The 24,204-nt window shown below is 57.0% G+C and overlaps 1 protein-coding gene across 4 annotated transcripts in view; it reads left to right on the top strand.

Annotated features, from left to right (window-relative positions):
* LOC123952790 (DAB2 interacting protein) overlaps positions 1–24,204 on the top strand; it is a 186,478-nt gene that overhangs the window by 45,512 nt on the left and 116,762 nt on the right. For 2 of the 4 annotated variants that reach the window (XM_046022290.1, XM_046022292.1), the window contains exon 1: positions 16,479–16,715. The exons of 1 other annotated variant lie outside the window; for it this stretch is intronic. In XM_046022290.1, the coding sequence (XP_045878246.1) occupies positions 16,592–16,715 (124 nt within the window). In that variant the 5' untranslated portion in view covers positions 16,479–16,591. Of the gene's footprint in view, positions 1–16,478; positions 16,716–24,204 lie in introns of those variants that run through there. One more of the 4 variants, XM_046022289.1, reaches the window with a different exon arrangement.

The following is a 24,204-nucleotide window of genomic DNA, read 5'->3' as shown; positions in this document are numbered from 1 at the left end:
CATGACCTGAGCCGAAGGCAGACACTTAACTGACTGGGCCACCCAGGCGCCCCACCAGGATGGTTTTTATCACTGGTGATAAAATAGATGGTCTGGGGACCCATTGGACTCGAGGGCCTGCAGGGAGAAGAGAGGCCAGTCAGTGGTCTCAGATCTGCACTGAGGCCTGGGCCTCCGTACGAGCATTTGAGACCAGATCTGCCCCGCGTGGGCCCTGGGTGCTGCTGTCTTCCCCTTGTCCCAAGGGCTGGGCAGGGCAGCCTCCTCCCCAACCTCTCGGCAAGGCTTCCTCTGGCCCCTCAAGTGTAGCCCCCCATCCCTCCCCAGGAAAGGTCAAGCAAAAACTGTGTCTCTTTCCCTGTCCGGCCGGGTCTGACCCGGGTCTTCTCTCCAGGAGTTCCCAGGGACAGGAGGTGTGGAGAATGAGAGGGGTGCCCAGAGACATGAACTTAGGAGCATTGTTTTGATTCCAAGTCCCAGAGCAGGAATGTCTAGACCCGCATCCTGCATCTAGCATCCTGGAGCCCTCGCTGAGCATGGAAGCCGGGTTGGGGGGGCACGGGTATAAAGGCAAAGTGGGCAGGGGGCCAGGACAGGGTCTTCAAACATGCACCTTCGCACACTCCCCCCGGACCCTCACTGGGCATCCCCACACCCCACGCGGCTTCCCTGCCTCCCCAGGGCGAGGGGTTCCAGCGTTCGCTTCCGTGAGTGATTGTGCTGCTCCGGGCAGTGGGAGCCCACGAATGCTGGAGGATAAATTTGTTGTGTTTTGTAGAGCATGCGGAAGCATATTTGGGGGGTTTAATCTTCTTAATAAATCGTTCTCAGATCGTACACTATTAAACCCCTGGAAAATTCATGAGCACGCTGGGAATAGAGACCTCATCGGGAAGGTTTGACATGAGCAACACAATAAACACAGCTTCTAAATTGGGTCAGGGAAGCCTCCAAGGCCTAGAGAGAGGACATTCCTGCTCACTTGGCCCTCCCCAGGCCTATAAATTAATCATGCACACAAAGAGGGCCTTGTCCTCTCTTGTCATGGCCAGGGGTGGCGTCTGTGCCCACTGACCCACCCCCACTCCCACCTCTGCTGCAAACAGAGCTCCCGGTGAGGCCTTTTAGCTTCGTGCTTTGTTATTCCTGTGTCTCCAAAGCAAGGTGGGTGTACATTTCAGCAAGAGAGATGTAGGTTAGATAGGGGGAAGAACTTCCTGGCCAGCCATGGGGTGGTGTGAAATCCCGGAATGGGCTGCTCAGGGAACTCAGGAGACTCTTTAGAGCTTAAGACCTGGCAGGCCCTGTCTCCCGGTGGCACTCTGGGACCACTGCCCCGTGATAGCAATGACCAGAACAGACATTGCCCCAGGGTCTGGTGTCAGGAGCCAGGTTAGGAAGTGCCTCTTTCTGGGTCATCTTGGTGCATTTATCACCTGGCTGGCCTAAGAGCCCCAGCTGATTAGACACGAGGCCAACATCCTCCAGACCCAAACCCTCACCATGGTCTAACCACATGGCCTTTGGAAAAAGGAAGTCGAGTTAAATCTCTCTGTGGTTCCTAGGCTGCTGTGAAAACTTAGTAGGTCCCCTCCCTTCCATCATGTCCTCTGCCTATTGGAGTCCTACTCAAAGTCCTGGCCCAGATGCCGCCTCCTCCGTGAAGCCTTCCTTGATCTCCACCTGGCCCGCCAGTCAGAATTAGTTCCTGCCTTGCCTTTCATATACTTCCTCTGCCTTGGGCACTTGTTGGTCGTTCCCTGAGGGAGTTCGTGTGTCCTACCAGACTGTTGGCTCCCTGAGAACAGGGACTGTGTCTGAGCCCCCCTGGGCTGAGACAGTGTCCCTCACAGGACCGTGCTGGTATTTGCATGGGTTTTCACATGCCAGCTCCTGGAAAGTGTCTGTTAAGCATCCTGTGTGGGGGTGGAATGGCCTGGCTTCCCAGTGCCAGCTGTGGGAATCCTGGGCTCTTGAACAGGGAACAGAGGGAGACAGAAGGGCAGGCACAGGAGGGAGTCCAGGGCAGCTGTGGCTGACCCTGTCTTCACTCACTTGGTCCTGACATTTCACAAGTCTATTCGTTTTTCTCTGAGTCTGCTTAAAGCCCTCTGATTCTGCAGCCCTTCGGAGGGAAGCAAAATGGCCCTCAAGTGTACACAGGAGCGGCCACAGCCCCAGGCGTCCCCTTGCACGTGGAAACCAGCCCTGTCCTCGCACAAGCCTGGGCAGGTGCAGCCTCTGTGAGCTTTTGGAAGGGGTGACGTGTAGGTCTGAGGCAGGGCGGGCAATAGGGATGAAGTTCACTGTCAGCACCAGAGGAAGGAGGGAGGCCCTGGTTGGGGGAGGGAGAGATCTTGCTCTGGGGAGAGCACATTTGGGAGGTGTTCCTAGGGAACCCGCCAGACCATTAGGGGAGGGGTGGGTCCCGCTGGAACAGGAGAAGGCAGCAGACAGCCCAGTGGGTAGGGGAGTCCTTTCTGGGGCTGCCTCTGGCCCCAGCCCCCAGACCTTACAGGCTAGGAAGAAGCTATCCCTCCACCTTGCCCCTACCTCGGGGCCTGGGCCTCTCCCTGCTGACTCGGGCCTCCGAGGTACCCTCAGTCCCCTCCGTACCTCAGTCCCCTCCGCCAACATCTGGCCCTGGCTGAGTGGGCGGGGCCCCACATGTGTCAGGGGCTGTGTGTGTGTGTGTGTGTGTGTGTGTGTGTGTGTGTGTCAGGGAAGCTGGTGGCCCGTGACTTGGTGTGGAGTCAATGCCTTGGGAGGTCAGCAGGTGGAGAAAGAGAGCCGTGAGACCCGTGGGGTCAAGGAGGCCTTGGGGCTATTCACCGGATGGCACTAATTCAGTGCCTAAAAATAATCCCGGACTCCCCACAGCACTTCAGAATTTTCCAAACTCTTTCAGACCTGCAAACTCATTTCAGTCTCCAACAGCCTGGGAGGAAGTGAGTGCCATTCTTATGTGACCACAGGGAAGATAGAGTTCTAGAACAAATTTATGGAGAGCCCGCGGCCGGCTGGCGATGGAACGCGGGTTGGAGCCCCACTCTGTGGCCCCAGGTTCCACGTGGCCTCCTGTGGCCCTGCTGGGACATGGAGTGAGGGGACATCGGCTTGGCTTGCAGGGCAGAAGGCTGCCTTCTGGGGGGGATGGTTAGATGGTGGAGGACCAGATGTGGGGGTGTAGTGGGGAGTTCTGAAGGGGTGGGGACTTCCTGTGGGGCTACTTTGCAGCCAGACCTTGGGAAAGGAAGGATTCCTACAAGCAGAAAGCATGGGGGCAGAGGGGGTGGACGTGGTCCAAACCCAGGGCGTTGGTGGGTGAAGACAGACAGGGGCAAGCAGATTTGGGTCCAGCCAGCTTGCCAAGCCCAGACACCCCCCTCCCCCAGCCTGAGCCTCTCCTACAGGGCCTGGCAGGCCCTCTGAGCAGGACAGTCACATCTGGAGAGGCTTGCTGTGGAGGACCTTGTGGGCAGTCCCAGATGCAGAGGTCTCTGGGGGGACACATCGTGGCCGCACCATCCCCTGGCTGCATCCGGGAGGTCCACTCTCTGTCCCCGTTCTCCCGGGCCGACCTCTTGCCCCAACCCACTTTTATTTGCCTGGTTGTATAAAGAAGAGAGAAACTTGCCTCTTCAGATGGTAAAGTGACTGAGGAGAGGAAGGCAGTCGGAGGGAGAGAGGAGGTTGCCACGGAAACTCTAAAGCAGAAGCAGGAACTTCCAAGAGCTGGACCAGGGAGGACAGCAGACTTAGTGGCCCCAAGGGCCGTGGGCATCAGGGAGGGGGGTGGGGACCGGGGCCAGGCCAGCCTGCCCTGCCCTCTGCTCCACACTCTGCACTGCCCATCCAGGATCTGTGCGCTTGGGAGCAGGGGGCTGCCTGGTCTCTCCTGCGCCTCGGGGTAAGGTGCCTGGGCCCAGGGGGAGGTAAGCAGCTTGTGATCTGAGGAGGAGCCTGGGTCTTCTGTCCAGATCTCGGCACAGTTCCGAGACAACTGGCAGACTTAGCCCAGAGCTGCACCGGGGTTCCCTGCAGGTCTTTGCATGGTGTCTGCCTTCGCTGTTCCAACACGCAGGAATGACTCGGCCCCACGCTGGACAGTGTACAAGGCAGCTTCCTGCATGTTGCCTCATGCAAGCCCCATGATCGTCCAGGGTAGGACAGTATTCTGTTCTCCAGGGTGGGGGAGCTGAGACCCAGAGAGGGGAAGGGATTTGCCCCTGGTCACATAGCCAGGCACTTCTAGCAGTGTGGTTCCAACCCTAACATTCTGAGCTCTCCCTGCATCCCTGCCACTTTTTTTTCCTTTTTGAGTGGGTAGTGCTGCCTTAAGCTGTGTGCTCCCTGTAGCTTTTAGACCTTTCTCATCCCTCACATTTCCTCTGGGTTATTGTCATTTGCTTCCATAGGAAAGTTGCTTCTCTCTGGGACTTGATTTTTCCCACCTGTAAAATGGGCTTATAGTACTTTTGGCCTTTAAAGGTGGCTGGGACTGCTCCAGTCAAGCACTTGGCACAATGCCTGGCACAGAGGCTACCCTTGGAAATCTCTGCTGGCTGCACTTGAACCTGGCGAGTATCCAGTGGGGCAAGCAGGGCTGGCCTGTGATCTCCTGTATTTCAGAGAAGTTTCTTTAACTGCGAGACGGATCTGATGAGTTCCTGCCTTCCTCGGGGAGGTAGAGCGGCAGATTAAGGTCCTGTCTGTGGAGTCTTTGGAAACCATGGAGGCTGGGTGGGAGAAGCATAGAGTCTGCAGACCAGACTTCAAACCGGCCACCGGGGCCCCCGTGGGTGCTGGACAACGCAGCTTACGTTGTCTTTGCCGGGCGTCCAGCTAGAGGGAGGGCAGGAGGGCGGGAGGGGAGCTGGGGACCAACCCGGTTAGTCCTGAGCGTGAGGCTCTACCTGCTGGAGGTTTGAATCTGAAACAAGCCCTCAGAATCCCACGTGGCCTCGTGGGCCTGCCCCCGAATTGGAGCCAAACCTTAGATTTTTCCGGTGGGGAGGCCAATGAGCCAAACGTGTTATGAACTGGCAGAAAGGCAGCTTGCTGCGTGTGAAAGATAATAGGGGAAATTCATTGGATTTGTTCTAAATCACAGAATGAAAGCACCAAAACCTTCGGGGAGGAAAATTACCAAGTCCTGACCTGTGACTTGTTAGGGGCGGGGCAGAGGGCATCTGGCCCCCTTGGGCTTCATCGTGCTCAGAGGCTCTGAGGTCTGTGTGTGGTGCTTGCCAGCATTCTTGACCATGACCCCCTTCCCCTCTTGACTGGCAGCAGCCGCGTGACGGCACCAGGCTGGGCACCGGGTTTACGATGGGAGCCGGCGGGCAGGACCGTATCCTTGGGGAGGGCGGCACACCAGGAGAGGCAAATGTGAGATGAATCACCAAAACACAGATATCATTGCACCATGCGGGGGGCTCCCTTGAGGAAAGGTGCGGGGCAGGGGGGCCTGGAAAAAATGGGGTGTGCAGGCCTTGGCGGGGAAGCAGTGGGGTCAGGGTGCCAGGAAGGTGGTTTCTACCGAAATGAAGAGGCAGTGGGAGAGGGGCCAGGTGGCTCAGGAGAGCTGGGGTGGTGGGATGAGCGGGAACGGGGGTCTGCAGGTGAGCGAGGTCTGGCGTGACTGGGGCAGAGGGCTAGGGGGAGGATTTGGGAGGACGAGTCAGGGGCTATGGGTGTTCCCAAAGCTAGAGATGGTGGTGACCTGTGTTTGAGTCATGGTAGTGGAGAGAGCTGGACAGACTCGAGTTATTCTTCTGAGCTGGTGGTAGCCTGCTTCACAGAGCCTGCCCTGTGTCCTCCGGGTGAGAACAATGGGAACAAAGGCACAAGGAGAGAACTAGGGGCTGGAGGACTGGGGACACAGCATGGCTGAGGAACGGGTAGGTATAGGCCATGGTGAGAGGTGAGGTCGGGGACTGGGACCATAGCCAGGGACCACCCCTGGGCTGGGGAGTAGGAGCCAAGGGCCCCAGCTCATTGCCATAGCACACAGTTTTACAAAGAAAAGGACCCAAGGACAGGAAAAGGGAGATCTTTTGTGGCAGAAAGGGATCCTTTGTAGGAGCCAGGTCAAGTCCCGGGTCTGCCCCAGTCACCTTGTTGTCCTCGTATGGCGGGAGAATAATACTGTCCACCTCTGAAGGGAGTTATATGGGCTCAGTGACAATACCGCCTGGCAGAGAGGAAGCTCTGTGTTGGGGTTAGTAACTGGGTCCTGTGTGACCTTGGGCAAGGTCCCCTCTCCGGGCCTTAGTTTCTCCTGGCTGGTCTCTGCAAACACGTCAGGTGAAAGCTCTCTCTCATCTCTGTGGCGCTGGCAAGTGTCCAGCTCCTGAGGGTGGCCCAAGTGTGGCACCAAGCTGCCAGCGTCACCTCCGACGGGACTGTGTCCCTTCCAGCCCTGTAAAGGGACACTGGGTCTACTGGAGCAGTAAGGGGATATTTTAATCAGCTCAGGACCTGGTGCAGTTGCAGGGCAACAGACCAGGACAAAGAGGGCCAGTCAGGGCTGCCGCTGACCTGAACTGACCTGCTGGGCCCCAGAATCTAGATTGTCTTTGGAGAGCTGGAGAAGGCTGTGGAAGCTGGGGGCTTCTCCAAGGGATGAGGACTGTGGGCAAACTTTGTTGTTCTCCATTCTGAGCCTCAGTTTCCCCATCTGTACTGTAAGGCTTGGACTCCCTGCCAGGCTGCCACACGTGGAGTGCTGAGAAAGGGACGGAGACTGGTGGCAGTTTGGAAAAGAGTTATGAGACCGTTGGGGGCTGGAGTCCCAGAACCCATACAGAGCCGGGAAGCTGAGAGAGGGAGAGCAGAAGGGAGTGTGTGGCCAGGGTGAGCTCACTCCCAGCTGGTTAAGAATGCAGACTCCTGGGCTCTTCACAGCTGGCTAAACCAGAAGCTCCCCAGTGGGCCTGGGCATCTGCATTTGAACCTTCTTCCCACGGGACTGAAGCACCTGAGAACCGAGGTTCCAAGCCATCCCCTTTGCTCCAGTGGGCATAGCGGCCCAGCGGGGTCGAGGGTGAGGGCCAGTCCATGTCACCCAGCAGACTGGAACCCTGTGCCATGCCAGCCTGGGGATCTCAAGGGACACAGCTCTCCCTGTGGTGGCAACAGCGCCAAGGACTTAGTCCTAGAGTTCTTTATCCCAGCAGGGGGCAGCACCATGGGCTTTTCCAGAGGGCCCCAGGCTGTTCTGCGGGCCCTGGGGCTGGCAGGGCCTAGAAGGAACCCACTGGGGAAGGGGGAGACCTGGGCCTCCGTGGGAAGCTGGGTCTGTGTGTGCATGGAAGCCTGTGAAAGGGGGCTGGCTCGGAGAGAGGGACAACAGGAGGACGTAAGAAACACAAGGGCTAAGAAAGCAGGTCTAGAAAGTTCTAAAGCCCTCTTGCAGCTTCCTGAGGCAGAGGCTACAGGAAAGAGGATAGGGGCTGTGGGTCAGACAGGCTACAGAGGGGCCCTTGTACCCCAGGTCACCTCCACACTGTCTCAGTCTGCCTCCTCCCAGCATCCTCTGGTCCTCTGGGCTTTCTAATAAAGGTCTGCCAGATGTCAGCTCCCCCAACCTAGAGGGGCTAGGCATTTTAGCCAGGAGGCATTTGGGGATGGGGCTGAAGCTCCGATTGGCTCCTCCTTACTGTGCCTGGAAGCGCTTCCTCTGTTCCTGGGAACTGAGGGAGGACCTGGGCAAGTCCCAAGCCCTTTGAGCTCTGGGTCAAGAGTGGGCTGACCACTAGATCCCTGAAGGCCTTCTGCAATTCCTGCTTGTGGGAAGGCGCTGTCACTTGTAGATTTTCTGAGGAGGGGACTGGCTGATGGGGTGGGGCGGGGAGAGTCATTTGGTAGTGAGCTCCCCATCATCAAAGATATGACAAATTATACTGGGTGAATTTTGCTTCCTTTTAGGCCTTTGCCTGTGGTCCTGGACCATCCCCCGTTCACACACCATCTGTCTGTCTATGTTAATCATTAATCAGGAGGAGAGCCCCACCTGTGAGAGGGGCAAGTCCCTGCCAAGGGGACTGCTGATTTCCAGGATGACCCTGAACTTGTTTTCCTTGGCCCCAAACTTTTAGCTACTTCCTGTTTGATCAGGCACAGAAATTCTAGGGCCCCAGCCCTTCCTCCTCCTCTTGGTGGAATTTCCAGACAAAATTCTGTTCCCAGGATGGGGGAAGGGCTGGCATTGTTCTTGCTCTGCAGAGCCAAGGGGTGACAGGTTACACAAGCCACACTTAATTTTAACCTATGTGGTCCTGGGACACCAGCTTTGGGCTGGGTGGGATCCCCAGGAAAGGCCAGTAAGTGTGAGAACCATGGTTCTGGCCCAACCTGCCCCTCCTCTAACACCTGCCATGAGTCCCACTTATGTTCTGGACTGGGCACAGAAGCTCTGCATGTAAGTGCTCAAGGGATCCCCCAGGCCAAGCCCATTTTACAGGATGGGAAAAAGGGTTGGGTCTGCAAATACGTGGGGATTTGCTCAGAGGCACCAGGCAGAGCAAAAGCACTTACTCATCTGTCCCTTTCTTCTGTGCCGGCTCCAGGATCGTCCTGATTAGCTCTAAGCTGCTGCCTGAAAGTAAACTTTGCAGCCTGCTGTCTGTGTGTCCCGTGGAGGAGAGCCAGGCCCAGAGAGGGGAAGTGACTTGCCCCTTGTCCCACAGCTGCCCTTCTTGAGAAAAGAATGGGGCCTTTGATCCCAGCTCCCTCTGTTCCCTCATTCACCAAGTGGTGACCGAGTGCATGGGGGACATGGCTGTGACAGGACTAGCAAGGCCCCTTCCCTCATTACAGTTTAGGGGAAGACAATTAGTGAACAATCAAATACACAGATAAGATGGTTTTAGGAAGCAGGAAGTTGAAGAAAATAAAACAGGCAATGGGACAGGGTGTGGGGACTGGGGCAGAGGCACTGAGATCAGGTGGCCAGGGAAGACCTCTGATGGTGTGAATTTGAGCTGAGGCCTGAAAGACAGGAAGGAGCTGGCCATCTGAAGGTCTGGGGTTTGTGGATGAGGAAGAAGGAAGAGCACATGCAAAGGTCCTGAGGCGGGACTGTGTTTGGCATGCTCAGGGATCAGAAAGATCTCCAGCCGAGTCTACAACCATCTTAGCTAGTGGCTCCCCAAGAAAGCTGCTAGAAACCTTGGAGAATATGTATTTTTTGGCGCTACACGCCAAAATTTGGATTCAGTGATGTTGAGAGTGAATCTGTTTCTGAATGCTTCAGTGTAGTTTGTGGGCACTTGCAGGCCCTGCCCTCCACCTGCAGGCCTGCCTTCTAAAGCCAGGCCTTCCCTTACAGTTGCAGAATGGGGATCAGAGAGGTCTACGACTTATCAAAGTCAGACAACCACATAGCTGCAGAGCTAGGCCTAGAGCCTGAACCTCTGCTTTCCTGCTTAGGGTTCTTTCTTTACCACTTCATTTCTCCCCTTATGGAGGGGCTGCTTAGGCTCACTGCTGCTTGGGTCTACATCTCATACAGCCTGCCCCAAGACCCCCCTCACCCTCTGCTCCAGCCTCACATTTCTACACATTGCCCCCCAGCATATGCCTTGCTAGTTTCTACCTCAGGGCCTTTGCTCATGCTGTCTCCCCCTCCAAGAATACGGTCCTCTGCTCTCTACCTAGGCAGTCCCTACTCAGCCTTCTGGCTCAATGTCAGACTCTTCTTCTAGGACTTCTCCCTCCTCTGAATTCTTTAGTGCTGACTCCAGATCAATGGGGTCAGCCACTTTTCCCGAATGCTGCTACCAACTCTCCTAGTCAGTCTTCCTGGGAGCCTACTCTGGGCTGGTAAATCTGCTGTCAAGCTCTGGCTATCCTGCTTTTGAGGGGCCCAGATGAACAAGAAAAGAAATAGCCCAGAGGAGCAGATGTTTGTCAGCTTATATACGGGGTTTTGATTCCCTATGCTATTTGACCTTCTACAACCTCACAAAGTTTAAGTATCATTAAACCCATTCTGGAGTTGAGGAACTGAAGGCACTAATCTGGGGTCACACGGCCAAGAAGCGCTGGTTCCTCACCCCCAAATCCCATACCCTTTCAGCACCCCGCTTAGATGGGCGCTTCCTCGGTGCTGGCTCCCAGGCCAGTTCCTCTGTCCTCTGCAGTAGGATCTGCAAGGATTGAGCGAGGCCCCTCCCGATGGGAACCCAGGCCAGTGCCAGCCATGAAGTGGTTCACAGATGACCAGGCAGGCCTTGCTGGGAAGGGAGGGGGCTTTCTGACCTCACACTGGGACCATATGCCACCCCCTCTGGTCACCCAGTGGGTGTGGAGCTGTCTGGGCCCATCAACTGGAAGGGGAGGAAGAAGCCTGGAGACCTGGAGCCTCAGCCCCAGGCCTGGGCCTGGGGAAGGAGGGGCTGGGGGCCCACCTGGAGCTTGGCAGCATTTCTGGGTCAGGGCAGGGAGAGGAAATGCAGAGAGAGAGTTGCTTCAGGCCTGGCCATCTGGGTTGAAATGCTGGCTGCTAGGGTGGGGGCGAGGAAGGAGGGCTGGGGCTCGGGCCTGGAGAGTGGATCCCAGCCTCCCCCAGCCCTGGGATTGGAGCCCTGAGATTCCGGGGGGGCAGTCGGCCTGGAGCGGAAGCCCAGGGCTCCTGTGGGCGGAAGCCAGCAGTCATTCTGGGGGTCGGGGGGGCAGCCCAAGGAGTCAGAGTGGAAAGGGGGTTCTTGGCAGTTCTGTTTAAATGCCATGGTGGCCTTGCCCCAACACTCATGTGTGACATTGGGCGAGTCACAACCTGTCTCGGCCTCCCTTTCCCATCTGTAGGGAGTGACCCTACCCTACCTTGACTGCTCTGTGCCGGGGGGTGAGGGGGTGAGGGGCAATCAGATCCCTGTGTTTGGGGAGTTGATGCCAGATCTGGGCATACGATGAATTAGGCAGCGTCCCCGGGGCAAGTGGCTGTTCCGTGAGGCCTCGGCTTCTCCGGCTCCATCACTCGGCTCTGCAGGTCCTTCTGGCTCTGACATTCCAGGATTTTATGACAGGTTGTTGACATGTACAAAGGAACTACAACTTCTCTGGGCTTTTGGAGGACAGGAAGGAACACATAGGTGCTGTATTGAGACTGGGGGAAATTTCTAGATCCTGATGGAATCCTATGGAGGTGGGCTGGGAGGAGATGGAGATGTCTCATCTCTATATCGTATGCGGGAATCTGAGACCAGAGATGTCAAGAGCCTTCCTTTAAGTCACACAGCACCCAAAGAAACACAGTGACCCTGGGGCGCCTGGGTGGCTCAGTTGGTTAAAGCCTCTGCCTTTGGCTCAGGTCATGATCCCAGGGTCCTGGGATCGAGCCCCGATCCTGTCTCTCTGCTCGGCGGGGAGCCTGCCCCCTGCCCCCCGCCCCCCGCCTGCTTCTCTGCCTACTTGTGATCTCTGTCTGTCAAATAAATAAATAAAATCTTAAAAAAAAAAAAAGGCAAAATACAGTGACCCGGACAACTGGCCTTTTGCTCCTGTTAAGGCCCTGTTGTCTCCCAAAGCTCACCCTCAGCCCAGTTTTGGGTGATTTCATTTAGAAGATACACTCCCCAAGGGCTGTGTGTGTTCAAATATTCAGACTTGACCAGGACCCCAGTTCCACCTGTGTTGAGAGGGATAGAGTCCTCCAAGTCTGGGGCTGGCACGGCCTTGATGGGGCAATTTTCTGGGAAGGATGTTAATAAATTTGTTGGTGGCTTTTGGGAGGAAGTCTGGGGGGAAGTGGAGGTGGTGGACAGCTGGCTGGGCCTGAGTGTGTCCTCGCAGGGCCCGTTTGCACTTTCCACTGAGTGGGGAGAGCCCCCTCTCCCCCACATCCTGATGAAGGTCTGCTCCTGGTTCAGCCTTGCTCCTGGACGCATACTAGACACTGCTGGTCAGACAGGCCACCTCTCCAGACCGAAGCCAATGACCTTGACCACCAGCGCCCCTCCCCCGCCCCCACGGCACCCCCATCCACACCCCTGCCTGGAGCTTCAGCCACTCATGGCTTGAGGCTGGCCCGGGAGGCGGATGTGTGCTGGGCTGCCCAGCTTTAGGGACTTCCCCTGGTCCCTGCTGCCTACCCTTGTCCCGACAGGAAACCCGACAGGTCTGGGCCCTCCGGACACCCATTGTGTGGGGCCTGGCGTGGGCTCCAATGTTTCCCTTGTCAAGACTCCTAACCCTCTTCACCTCCTCCTGTTCCTTGTCAAAGCTGGCTTTTATGGAAAGTTCCAGACTGTTGCCCCTCCTCCTCTCTGCATGAAAGTCCTGCTCAGCCTTAAGAGCTTGCCTAGGTTCAAATCTTGACTCCTGGTGCCAGCTGTGTAACAGAGAACTTCCCTCTCTACGCCACCAGTATTTTCTGTAAGATGAAGATGGTAACCACTGGCCTCCTAAGCTTGTTGTGGGATTTAATGAGATCTTGTGCGTTGAATGCCCCAGACAGGGTCTGGCGCACAGCAAATGCTGAATACAGTTTATCAGTATTAGATCCAAGCTTCATCTTCAGACAGACCTCTCCAGGCCAAACATCTAGCCCTGCTCCGTGGAAAGTCCTGGACTTCTGGGGTCCCCTCTGGGCGTGAACCCCTCTCCTCCCCAGGTGGAATCTAGCGTTAGGAGACCACTTCTTGTTGCTCTTGTTTCCTCCTGCGCCAGATGGCCCCTCAATAAAGGCCAAGCCCTTCCACCTCGGGCTCCCCTCTGTCCTAACACTGCAGGAAGCAGTGTCCTTTATGGGCAATTAAAGGCTTTTCAGGGGTAATTCTGACAATACGCATTTTTGTTCCTCCCTCACTGACTTTAAACCTAACACCCCAGTAGGATGGGAGACTGCACTGGGCTGGCCCCCTTGCTCTGCATCTGGTGCCCCTTCTAAGCGCCCTCCACCACCCCCTGGCTTGGGGTTTACCTGGATTTACAGCCCAGCTCTTGGGCCTCCACCCCCTCTGCCCAGCAGGGTGTTAATTCTTCTCTGGACACCCAGACAGGGATGGTTCTCTGCCCAGAGGCAGATTCTCTGGGTCCTTCTCTCCTTGATCTTCTCCCATGTCCTCATTATACAACCCAACTGGTGGGATGGGGCGGGGGTGGGGAGGGTCTCCCTTTGGGACTCAGACTGCTTTAATGAGATGATGCTCGAGCTGGGTCCTGAGGGGTAAGGACGAGTTCACCAGGTGCAGAAGGAGATCCTCTGACCAACGGGGCCAAGGCAGGGTGGAAATGAGCGGGGAGACTTTGATAGATAAGGGGCAGGGGTGCAAGGGGAGGGGGCCAGTTTGTGACAAACCTGGGTCCTTTTCAGTACTCTGTGTGTTCACTTTTGGAGGCGGTTAAGGGCAGGTGAAGGGGGTGGGGGATCAGATCTGATTTAGCTGGCCCTTGTCCCCCTGCCTGCACTTACTAATCATGAAGGTTCCCAGGCCCCATCTGGAACCATGGAATCAGGTGTTTTGGGGGAACCCAGAAATATACGTGTTTAATGTACTGGGGTGATTTGGAGGCTCAGGGGTGTGGAGGCCGCAGCCTTGACCCTGACCCAAAGGAGCAGGCTGAGGAGGTGGGAGCTGGGCCTATCCAGGAGCCCCTCTGAGGTCCAAAGAGCAGTGGAGAACAGACCACTGACAGACTGCCAGCCTTGTAGGGCTCCAGCTCACAGATCAGCAGGGCCTGGGAAGCCCCTGCTGGCCAGGGCAATCACAGACTACTTCCCCTTGGAGGGGGACTATTGCAGGAAATGGTGGTGGGGAGGGTGTTTTCAAACACCCCTCCTCTCGTCTAGGTGGCCTCCAGAAAGAGGACTGCTCCTGTTTACAGGGAGGAGGCCACAGGGGCAGTGAAAGGGGGTGGGTGGGTTGCTCCAAAGCGGGATTGATTCCAGATGCTCTGCTGGGGTGTGCAGGGAGCAGCCTTTGTCTGCCTGCCTGCCGCCCTGGGGGGCCTGGACAGGAGGAGGGGCAGGGAGCCCAGGCCTCCTGCCTCCTCTGTACCCAAGCTGGCTCCTACTCCAGACCCTCCCGAGGCCTCGGGAGGTGTTCAGCTGGGCCGGTGGGCAATGTCCGCCACATCTCAAGGCCAGGAGTGTGGAAGCTTCTTCCTCTTTAATAGCTGACCCTCCTCCTTGCACTAGGTAGATAGGCTGGGGGCCCATTGCTTCTCCTCGCAGGTGGGGAAACTGAGGCACAGAGCACTTGAGAGGCCCAAGCATAAGCAGAGAGACTCTGCCAGGTCTTGGAGCCCAACTGTGTTTACTGGCGAGGCCCTGAACTACTGGCTGCTTTCCCCGCCTTCCTCTACACACATACAAACGAAATCTACTGGTTGGGGATGCCAGGCCAAGACCACTTGTCTCGGCCGCTGACAGTCTGTTGGCAGGGAACGTCTCATCCCCTAAAGGGGAGGCCAGACCCTGGTTGATCAGGGCATTCCTGCTTTGGGAAGGAAACTGGGCCCGATGAACTCCAGGCTCTTGTACAGGACCGATGTCCCGACCCTGAGCTGGACTTCTGGGAGGCTTCCATCCACCGAAACTGGTGGGCCTGGCTGGAGGGGTCATTCTTTCTGGAAGTGCCAAGGGGTGGGTAGGTGGTTGCAGGAGCCCCACCTGAGTGGGGAGGTCAGGGGAAGGTGCCTACAGCTTTTCTCTGGGGCCTCTGCTCTGGCAAGGGAGACTCCTGAGCAGCGCCTGCCATGGAGAATGAGCTAGAGCAATGCTTACCCCAAAGGAGGTCAGTGGTGTCTTTGCAGGCACGGTGGCTTTCCATCTGCCGCAGGGACTGGCCGCCACTCTGGGGAGAGGGGCCAGCAGGGGGGTCTTTGGACAACCCAGATTGGGTTTGGAGGAGCAGTACCCCTTCTGCCCCTCCCCCCTGGTCCTGGGAAGGCGCCTGGCTTCCAGCTGTGATCCAGGCTCCTCCTGACCTGGGGGCCCTCCCCCCTGGGCTGAGGGAACCAAGGAGGGGGGCTCTCTTTGTGAGGTGCAAAACCCGGCCTGGATTTCTGCCGAGATTGCCCCGCCCCCTCCAGGGCCACACCTTTCCAGCTGTTCTGGAGAACTTCCAGACTGTCTCCAGCGCACACGGACGACGATCCCTCAAGCACACCCCTAAGACTGTGTTGGGAGCCCCAGGCTAAGACCGCTTGCCGCTGCCGTTTTCTGTGTGACTGAGGCCAGTCAGTCCTCCCTGTCAGGGCCTCAGTTTCCCCCTCTATATGTGAGGGAATGAAGCTCAGGCAGGTGGCCGCGTAATTTAAAAGAGAAATGCTGCTTCTGGGGCAAATAGGAGGAGAGAGAGAGAGAGACCACGAAGGGCCAGGATGGTCAGGAAAGGCTATAGCACTTGGGCCCTAGAAGGATGGCCTTTGGCAGGGCAGGTCCTTCTGGAAGCAGCACAAAGAGGAGTGAGAAGGAGGGGGACTAGCTTGTGAGGCTGGAGAAGGGTTGGGGCCAGATGGTTGGAACCTCAAATACCAAGGAAGGTTGTTTGGACTTGGGGAGCCATGAAAAGTTCTTGGGCTGGGGAGTGACTTGGGGAAGTCTTTCAGCAGGAGGGCAGTAGAGGGAGTGGGCATCTCTCTTCCCCGCCTTCCTTTTCCATCTCCTGGAGATTCTTCTGCAGGCTTGCGGGAGCTGCCCTGAACGCCCAGGGGGAGGAAGAGCCCATCGCGTCTGTGGTGTTGTATTGGGGGGGGGGGGGGGGGAGGTGTGGTCTAGATCGCAGGGGGAAAAATGTTCAGATTTGGCAAAACCTGCGAGATACACAGGTGTTCATTACTTCTCTGGCCTTTCTGTGTGCTTGGAGATACACGCTGCATTTGTAATTATATACAAATTATATACAAATTATATGCAAAGAATATGTGTATCCAACGGAGCAATTTTTAAAATGTAAAGAGCCGGCAACTTTTCTGCATGAAAGGGAAGTCTTTTCAAGCCTGTTAGGAGGCTAGGGCCGGGAGCTCGCCAGGCGGTGTGTTTGCGGGTCTAGACTCAGTTCAGAGAGCTTGGGGCAGAAAGGCGCCCTGCGGTGTCAGCCTCATTCGGCCCCTAAAAAGGTGACCGGATTCGTAGCGCGGTGCCCGACTGGCTGCCTGGCGTGCGCCCTGTCCGGTGTCCGCGATCGCGCGCACGCGGGTGTGCACCGTTTACACCCGCGGGCGGGCTGGAGCGCCTCGTGCGCCCTGAGGTCGGGCCACGGCTCTCGGGCTCTCGGGCTCTCGGGCTCTCGGGCGCGAGGGGTGCAGACGGTGACCTTCCTGGGGACCTGCCTGGGGTCCCGGGGCACTCTGGGCCGCCTGGCCCCTCCGACTCCAGGCCGGGATTTCTCCCGCACTGACTTTCCGGGCCGGTGCCAGCCCAGCCTCCCGGTCCCAGGCCCCCGCGGCGGGGCCGGCTGCTCTGGGAGGGCGGGGGCGGGAGGAGGAGTTTGAGCGACTTTGTGGGGCAGCCTTGGCCTCGGCGGCGCCCGCACCAGCGCGCGGGAGAAGACAGGGACGCCCGCCGGGCGCGCCGGAGCGGGCGATGGGGCCCGTGTGAGCGCGCCCAGGCCCAGCCCGGTGCCCGGCGGGCGGCAGCATGTCCGCGGGCGGCAGCGCCAGGAAGAGCACCGGGAGGCCCTCCTACTACTACCGGCTGCTGCGGCGGCCCCGGCTGCAGCGACAGAGGAGCCGCTCCCGCAGCCGGACCCGGCCCACCAGGGGTAGGCGCCACCCCGAACCCCGACCCCTGGGCTCCCCTTACCGCCACCTTGCCCTCTGATGCCGGGGAATGCTGGGGACCCTGGATCTTCCTTCAGTCTACTTAGCCGGTCTCCCCCACCCCCCACCCCGCAATCGCCCTTATCTGGCTGCCCGTACTATGTCTGCTTGATCCGCATCCCCCCAGCCTCTCCCTCCTCTGCCAGCGTCCTGGGGAATCCGAAGCTCTAGTCTCCCCGGTGCCTCCCCTGGTGCCTTGCGCAGGGAAAGGGGAGATTGCAATTCGGGGTTCTCTTTATTCGTTTCTCAGATGCCACTTCCTCTTCCCCCGTGCCTCAGTTTACTCAGCAGCCTGGCGATGAAGTCATCCTGAGTGGATCTTAGCCTTTCCTCACTTTGCCTTCAGGGCCCTAGGCTCCCAGCGCAGGGCAGGGGGGCCCATCTCAGTGCCCCCACACACCTTCTTTCCCCAGGGACTTAACAGGCTTCCCCACCTCTTGGGTGGAGGGACAGGTGGCTGGACTTTAGAGGGTCCTGTCCCAGGAGTCCTTGGCTCCAAAGGAGCCAGGGCTTTTAGATCTGCCTGGGACTGGGCCTGGTGGATGGGCCCCCTGCCTTTGAAAAGTTTCTCTTTCAAAGCGGCAGGCAGGACAGGGAGGAGGGGAAATGGAAACAGCATTTTCTTTTTTCCAGTAACAAGATCCTTGGTTGGAAGGGCATGTGATCCAGGAGGCTGGCTTTTGGGCCTGGTGGAAGCCGGGCATTCCTTCCGAGGTTGGGTGGGATGGAGTTTAGGGAGGGGACTCCTGGAAGAAGGAGGCCAGAAGGGGTCCTGGGGAGGCCAGGGTCCCTGTGATGGGGGTCAGGACTGCTGAAGCACCAGTGGGCAGTGGGTGAGAGGGAGGAGGGTAGTCGGTAGCACCCAGCAGGACCTGGGCTGCGTTGGTTCGCTTTGGGAAACAGGGAGCCTGGTCCAGCGCTGGGCTTGATTGGGCTGCGGTATGAACAGATCCATGCCTGGACCTGGTAGACCTGAGGTCAGATCCCCAGCCTCCTGGGTGCTGGTTGTGTGGCTCAGGCCCTGCGGTGCTGCAGCTGGACCTCAGTTTTATCAGCTTGAGGGTAAATCAGCTTGCGGGTAAATCAGGCAGTAGGCGTTCATCTGCTTCTCCTCAGAACAGGGAAGATTTTTTCCCACAGTCAGGGCTGAATAACAATGTACAAGGCTTCCTCAGGAAGTAGTGAGTTCCTGAAGTAGTGAGTTCCCCATGCGTGGATGGGTTCAAGCTGAGACTGGAAGTGTGCACAGGTGTGTGCTGCGAGTTCAGTCCTCAAGAGTCTCTCAAGGCCTGGGGCCCACCTCCCCTTGCCTTCCTTGAAGTGGCTTCTGGCTCTTCTCCTCTGCACCCCCTGTGTCCCATTCCAGGCTTAGCCTGAAAGACCGGAGATCTGGGTTTGAGCACAGAGACTTTGGGCAAGCCACTTGTCTTTTCTGAGCCTCAGTTTCTTGAGCTGTAAAGGGGGCTAGCAGGACTCGTCGGACTCAGTGAGAAAATGGGTTCCTGCTGGGAGAAATGGGAGTTGCACAAATGCCCAGTAATGCTCAGGACACCCTGAGCCCTCCTGCCCTCTCCTTGCAGATGCCCTCCCTGCATGACCTCCCTTGCACTTCGGTGCGCTTCTGCTCCTGACTGCAGAGGCCCGGAGAGAAACGGAAGTCCCCTTCCTGCTCTGCCGACTGGGCAGGCGACAGTGTGTCCAGCGGTCACCTGAGCCCCAGCTTCCAGGCCCCGCCTGGGCAGGAGCCCCTTACTTTGTGTCCCAGCCTTGAAGGAGTTCAAAGCCTGCAGGGAGTGGGGAGGAGACTGTCACTGTACAGAAGTTACATCTGGGAAAGCAGGGAGAGCTTCACCCAGGAAGTGACTTCTGGACAGGGTGTCACCAGGTGGCTGTGATTTCCCTCAGCACAGGGAGTGGTTGAGTCAGATGTGTGTCCAGGCCCCAGCTCTGCACAAAACTGTCCTTTGGCCAGTCACCTCCCTTTGGCCTAGTCTGGTAGACGGGTATAGTGACAGGTGCGGTGACGGCAGGGTCCTTTAAGGATGAGAGCAAGCGCATAGGAAGCTAGAAGCTTGTGTTGTCTGGTACTTGGGCCACAGCTGGGCTGAGCTATTGGTCTTCTTACTCTGGGCGGAGGAACTGCCTGTGGAAAGACAGAAGGGAATTGTCTTGGACATTGTGGACAGAGTTCCTCCTGGGGTGGAGGAGAGGAAGGGCTTGGGAGGGGAGTAGTGGGGAGCAGTAGTTGGGGCTGGAGAAAGGGCCTTGAGTTTTGGGGAGTCGTGGCTGGGGATGAGAGCTGCCTGGCAGGGTGTATGGTGGAGGCTGGGGGCCCGTGGCACAGCTAGAGCAGCCACTGACCTCCCCTCCCTGGAGCCCCAGATCCCGGCCTCTCCCCCGCCCCCACCCCCGGGGCCAACCTCCTTCCTGAGGCCAGTGCCCCAACCCAGGTGGTAACTCATGTTGGGGGGAGCCACGCTGTGGCCTTGGGCGTGTGGGTGCCTGCTGACCTCAGGCCGCACAGTCTTCCCATCTGTAAGAGGAGTTGGTCCCAGAGTGCTGATGTCAGATCCTGGAAGAGGGGGTCATCTCCAGCACCCCAGCCCCAAGCACGCACAGCTGTTGCTCCATACCCATTCTGGCCTCTGCCACTTGTGAGGAAGGACAGTGACTGAGAACTCGGTGGGTGGGGGGGAGTGTTTGTTTAGAAACAGAAAAGTGCAGGGAAGAAGTGGCTGGAGGGAGGTTCGCAGCCGGCTGGGTCTTGGGGAGGATTGTGGCCAGGCTGCCACCTCTGAGGAAGCCCCCGTCCATTGCCCCCACTGCCCTGTGGAGTGGTGGTGGGGGGGGCGCGCTGTGGACTTGAGAGCCAGACTTGGTCCTTGCCTAGGACTGCAAGTGACAGACAGCATCCACAGTCCCATCCCCCCCCAGCTTTGAGGAAAGTGGGGGCACTAAGCAGGGCTCTTCCTTATCGGGCCCCCCATCTCCCCATCTGAGGAATAGGCAGAGTGAGATCCGCCATTGACAATGACCAGAAGCATGGTGGAAACAGTGACCTTTAGATGGCAAGGGTCAGCTGGCCATTTCACATTGGGTTTTGTGATCCTAAGTCCGCTTGAAGGCTAGGGATGGCTTATGGATATGGGGGGGGGGCTGTCCCCAGTAGAATGTCACCAGCCAAGGTTCCTTCTCTCCTTCCCCCACACCAGGTCAAGAGAAGTTTTGTTTGTCTGACCTATCTGTCCCCCCAGGCCTGCTGGGGGGAAATGCAAGTTTTTCCCTTGCTCTAGATAAAGTCTGGCCCGTTACCCAACCAGCAGACATGTCTTGAGCACCTACTATGTGCTGGGCTCCAGCCAGGGTCCTGGGGGCCCATGGGTATGAATGGCACGTGTTCCCAGCCCTTCCCAAGCCCTCAGATGGTTGAGGAAGCTGACTTGTTGAGGTTCACTTGAGGCACAGAGCCCTTTTCAGGGTACAGAGCAGTAGTTAGTGGGAGACAGGTTCTACCCCAGCTCAGCAATGAGCTACTTGTGTGACTGGTGGTGTGACTCTAGGCACCCAGGGCCTCAGTTTCCCCATCTGTCAAGCAGGGCTTATCATGCAATGTTGCCTGACAGGTCAGGAGACCTGGAATGCCCATCCTCATACTCATTGGAGATCTGATTCTTTTCTTTCTGTTTTCACCGAGTTTCTCCAGGGGCTAATCCTTACCCGCCTGCACGACGGGGCCTTGGTGGATGTATTCTCCTGAGATGGTCGGTTCCTCCTCCACATCCATACATAGTCCCATTGCTTGGCCTGATATTTTGGTTGCTGTGTGATCCATCTCCCCTCTCCCCGGGCCCCTTTAGTTTCGGGGTATGCTGGAGTCTGTTTGAGGGGCCTCTGCGGGGCTTTCCCAGGAACACCCCAGCACACTTGGAGGAATGCAGACAAGAGTGGTGATGGTGCCCAGGAAGGCTGGGCCTGACCTACTGAGGTGATGGTCCCCTCCCAGTGCTTAGAACATGGCAACTGAGTGACAGTCCCCGGAGTCCAGATGAGGACACTGAGGCACAGAGGGACCTTCATAGAACTAGGTGTGGAACCCGGGGCTGCTGGCCCCCAGGAGAATGGTGATGTGGTTGGGGAGGGTGCTGGTTTGACACAGCAGCCTCCCAACTGGGATGATGGTTAGGGAAGGGCCTGTGTGCCCCTTAGGGGAGGGCAAGGGCTGGACCACTCCATACGGACCCTGATTTTACTGAGCCCTGCCCAGATGCCCTGTGGGCTGGCAAGACCCTGAGGGTGGGGGCCAGTTGTGTCTTTTGTCCCCTCAAACCCCCATCTTCAAATGTACCCTCAAGGGCCCAAGGCCCAACTCTCTGTCCCCAACTTGGATGCAACCTCTGAAATCGTACATTTATCCTTTCCTGCCTCATCGCTTCGTTTGTCCCTGCTGAGACACAATCCTTCCTTTGGGGGTTAACCCCAGCTTCTACAGGCTCTCCTCATCCTTACATACCCCAGGAGCTGGGAGACTCAGTACCTCTCATGGCATGTAATAAAGTTAAAATGGCTTTTGTTTCTTGAGTACTTTCTCAGTGCCCAGCAGTGAGCTTAATTTTGTATTTGCCTTATCTGATTTAATGCTCATAACAACCTTGTGAGATGGATACTGGTGTTTTCCTAATTTTAAGGGGGAGGAAGCTGCAGCCCAGAGAGGGGGAGCCGTATCCAGCATCACACATCTCAGAAATGCTGGAGTCCAGTTCTGCAAGACCCCGGATCCTGAGCTGATAAATGCACCACCTCACTATTCTGTGGGCCGGTAGATCTTTCTGTGATCAGGCCTTGGCTTTGATAAGGCCTCTTCCTCCTATCTGATTTGTACAGTCAACGACTCCACCAAGTGTTCTTGGCCATCATCTCCCCAAATCCTGGCCCTAACTTGGGAAAGAGTCAGGGAAATGATTCCGCTGGCATCTGTGGGAGGTCAGTCTTCTCGGTTGGCTTGTCTGCCTGCCTGAGACCACTCAGCTGACCCCTTAGGTCTGGTTTTACCCCCACCCCCACCCCTATATCCCGCTGTCATTTGCGTTTTGCCAACCATGTGCTTTCCCTGGGAAGGTCACAGGTCAAACAGCCTTAGCCCTTGTCTCTTCACCAAGTCTCTTTGTGCTAAGGGTTCAGGGTCCCCTGGTATGAGGTCCCTGAAGACAGGCAGACAGCTTGAGACCCATTCTCCAGGGCTATCTAGGTCCCTGAGGGAGGCCAGAAGGTCCCCATTAATCTGCCAGAATGTCAGCCCCTTAGCCTTTGTGTTCCTGGCTTGTCCTTATCACCTTCAATAACAAGGAAGATAATGGCTGAATGTGTGTCAGGCCAGGGGCCAAGAGCTTGTCCTGATCATGTCATATCTTATTTTGACCCTTCCACCCTCCTAAGGTAATAGGGGTCCTCATTATCACTTCCCTTTGCCGGGTTGGGAAACCGAGCTTCATGGTGGTAAGTGTGAGGCAAGGTCCGAACTGAAGCCACTAGGCTCCAAAGCCCATTTCCACTTAGAACCAGGCCTGGGAGCCCAGTGCTCCCTCTTTTCTGTGGTCAGCGGGGGGAGGACACAGGAATGCCCTCTTAAGCTCAGTGGGTCATGTCTGCCACTCAGTCTCTGCCCCGCTGCCGTCCGTGCTTACCAAAACCTGCTGGGGTGGGGGACCAGAGCCTACTTTGCTCAGCCGCTGCTGGGCCTGGTTGGAGGGGCCTCTTGGACCCCCAGCACGGTGGCAGGGAGCTAACTCTTCCCCTTGACAGCTGGGGAAACTGAGGCCCTCAGAGCCGAGGCCACTTGCTCAAGGCAATGTAAAGAAGTTGATGAGAGATGCAGGTCTGGAATTCTGACTCTTCCATTCTATTTCCACACTGGTTTTGTTTGTTGCGCAGGAAGGGAAACCGAGGCAGCTGGGCTCCTCCTTGGGTCTTGCTGGGGGGAGAGAAGAGAGAAGAAGAAGGGGAAGAAGAGGACACAAGAGGGCTCTTGTGTCACCTGATGCCACCACACTCACATCCCACACGTGTTTTGCTTAGAAATGAACTGAAGCCTTTTGACTGTTTTTAAAAGAAAAGCCACGGCTGTGATACTTCCCCTGCACCTTCCTCTCCAGGCCACTCGGTTTAAATGTCAGGAAAGGGAGAGTATTTCCTGGTCAGGAACATTCGGAGCTTGCCGGGAGCTGAAGTTTTGTTTTGCGTTGAGTGGGAACTTGGACAGTCAGTCCCCAGCCCCGACAGCACTGCAGCCCCCTAGCCCCCCCCCACTCCCCCCACTACCTCCCTCCCACCCCCCTGCAAGGCTGTGTTTGACAGTTGCTGGGAGGAGGGATTTGAGAATGAGCGGGGGAGCTGCCTTGCCGAGTGGCAGGGTGGTTATCGGGTGGAGGGGCTGGGTGGCTATTTTTAGCCATCCCCATCCAACAGAGGCATCGCAGCGTTTGTTCAATATTTAATTATCCATCCGAAATTGGCCCACGTGGCCTTGAGTTTGGAAGCGGCTCTCTGTGCTGTGATTTCCTCTGACTGCATAAATAAGGAAGCGAGGGGAATCTCAATCGCCCTCCAAATAATGATAATGAAAAAAAAAAAAAAATAATCCCGGGAGTCTCGGTACTCAGAAAAGACCAGCTCGGTTCTGCAGTCTAGACGGACCCACCTGTATGTTAGCGGGAAGGACGGCGGAGGACTCTCATCAGGCCCTTGGAAAGGCAGCCGCGCTTGGTCTGTGAATCCCAGACTCAGCAGCTGCCTGGGTTGTATTTGGGATGGGATTTCCTCCCCGTTGCCGGGATCCTGTGTTGACTTTGACAGCTGCTGGGTGCCCGAGAGGTGGTTGGGGATTTTGCTTTTAGAAGCCTTGTAAGCTTTTATTTCCCTCCTCTCTTCTCCCTGACAGACAGGAGAGCACTTTCGGGATCTGGGCCATGTTCTTTCTTTTTTCTTGGCCCTTAGAGGTGATGAGTTGACATGGCTATGAAATGAAAACGGCACAGTACAGGGAGGATGGGGAGGAAAATGTGGGGCTGGGAGGCTCTGTGCCCTCCCCCTCAGCCCCTGGCAGATGAAGGAGCAGAGGGAAGAGGAAGGAGAGGGGCCAGAGGAGCTGGGTAGCCTGCGATGGGTGCTCCTTGCTGCCCCTCTTGGAGGGAGAGGTTTGTAGAGATTGGAGACCAATAAATTGGTCGGGGAGAGTCTTAGGGAAAAATGGTTTCCCATCTATTTATACTTCTGTTCTGGGGACTGGGTTTGACTTAGGAGTGTGGCCAGGGCAGGAGTCCTGACCGCAGCATAAATGCTGTGTGATCTCAGACAAATGACTAAACGTCTCTGGGCTCGGAAGCACTTCCAGCAAAGAGGTGTGACGCAGCATAGAGTATTATTATAGGCTGAGTG

This window comes from Meles meles, chromosome 11, assembly GCF_922984935.1.
Source record: "Meles meles chromosome 11, mMelMel3.1 paternal haplotype, whole genome shotgun sequence".
Classification (NCBI taxonomy): Eukaryota; Metazoa; Chordata; class Mammalia; order Carnivora; family Mustelidae; genus Meles; species Meles meles.
This window is presented reverse-complemented; position numbering and strand designations above follow the sequence as displayed.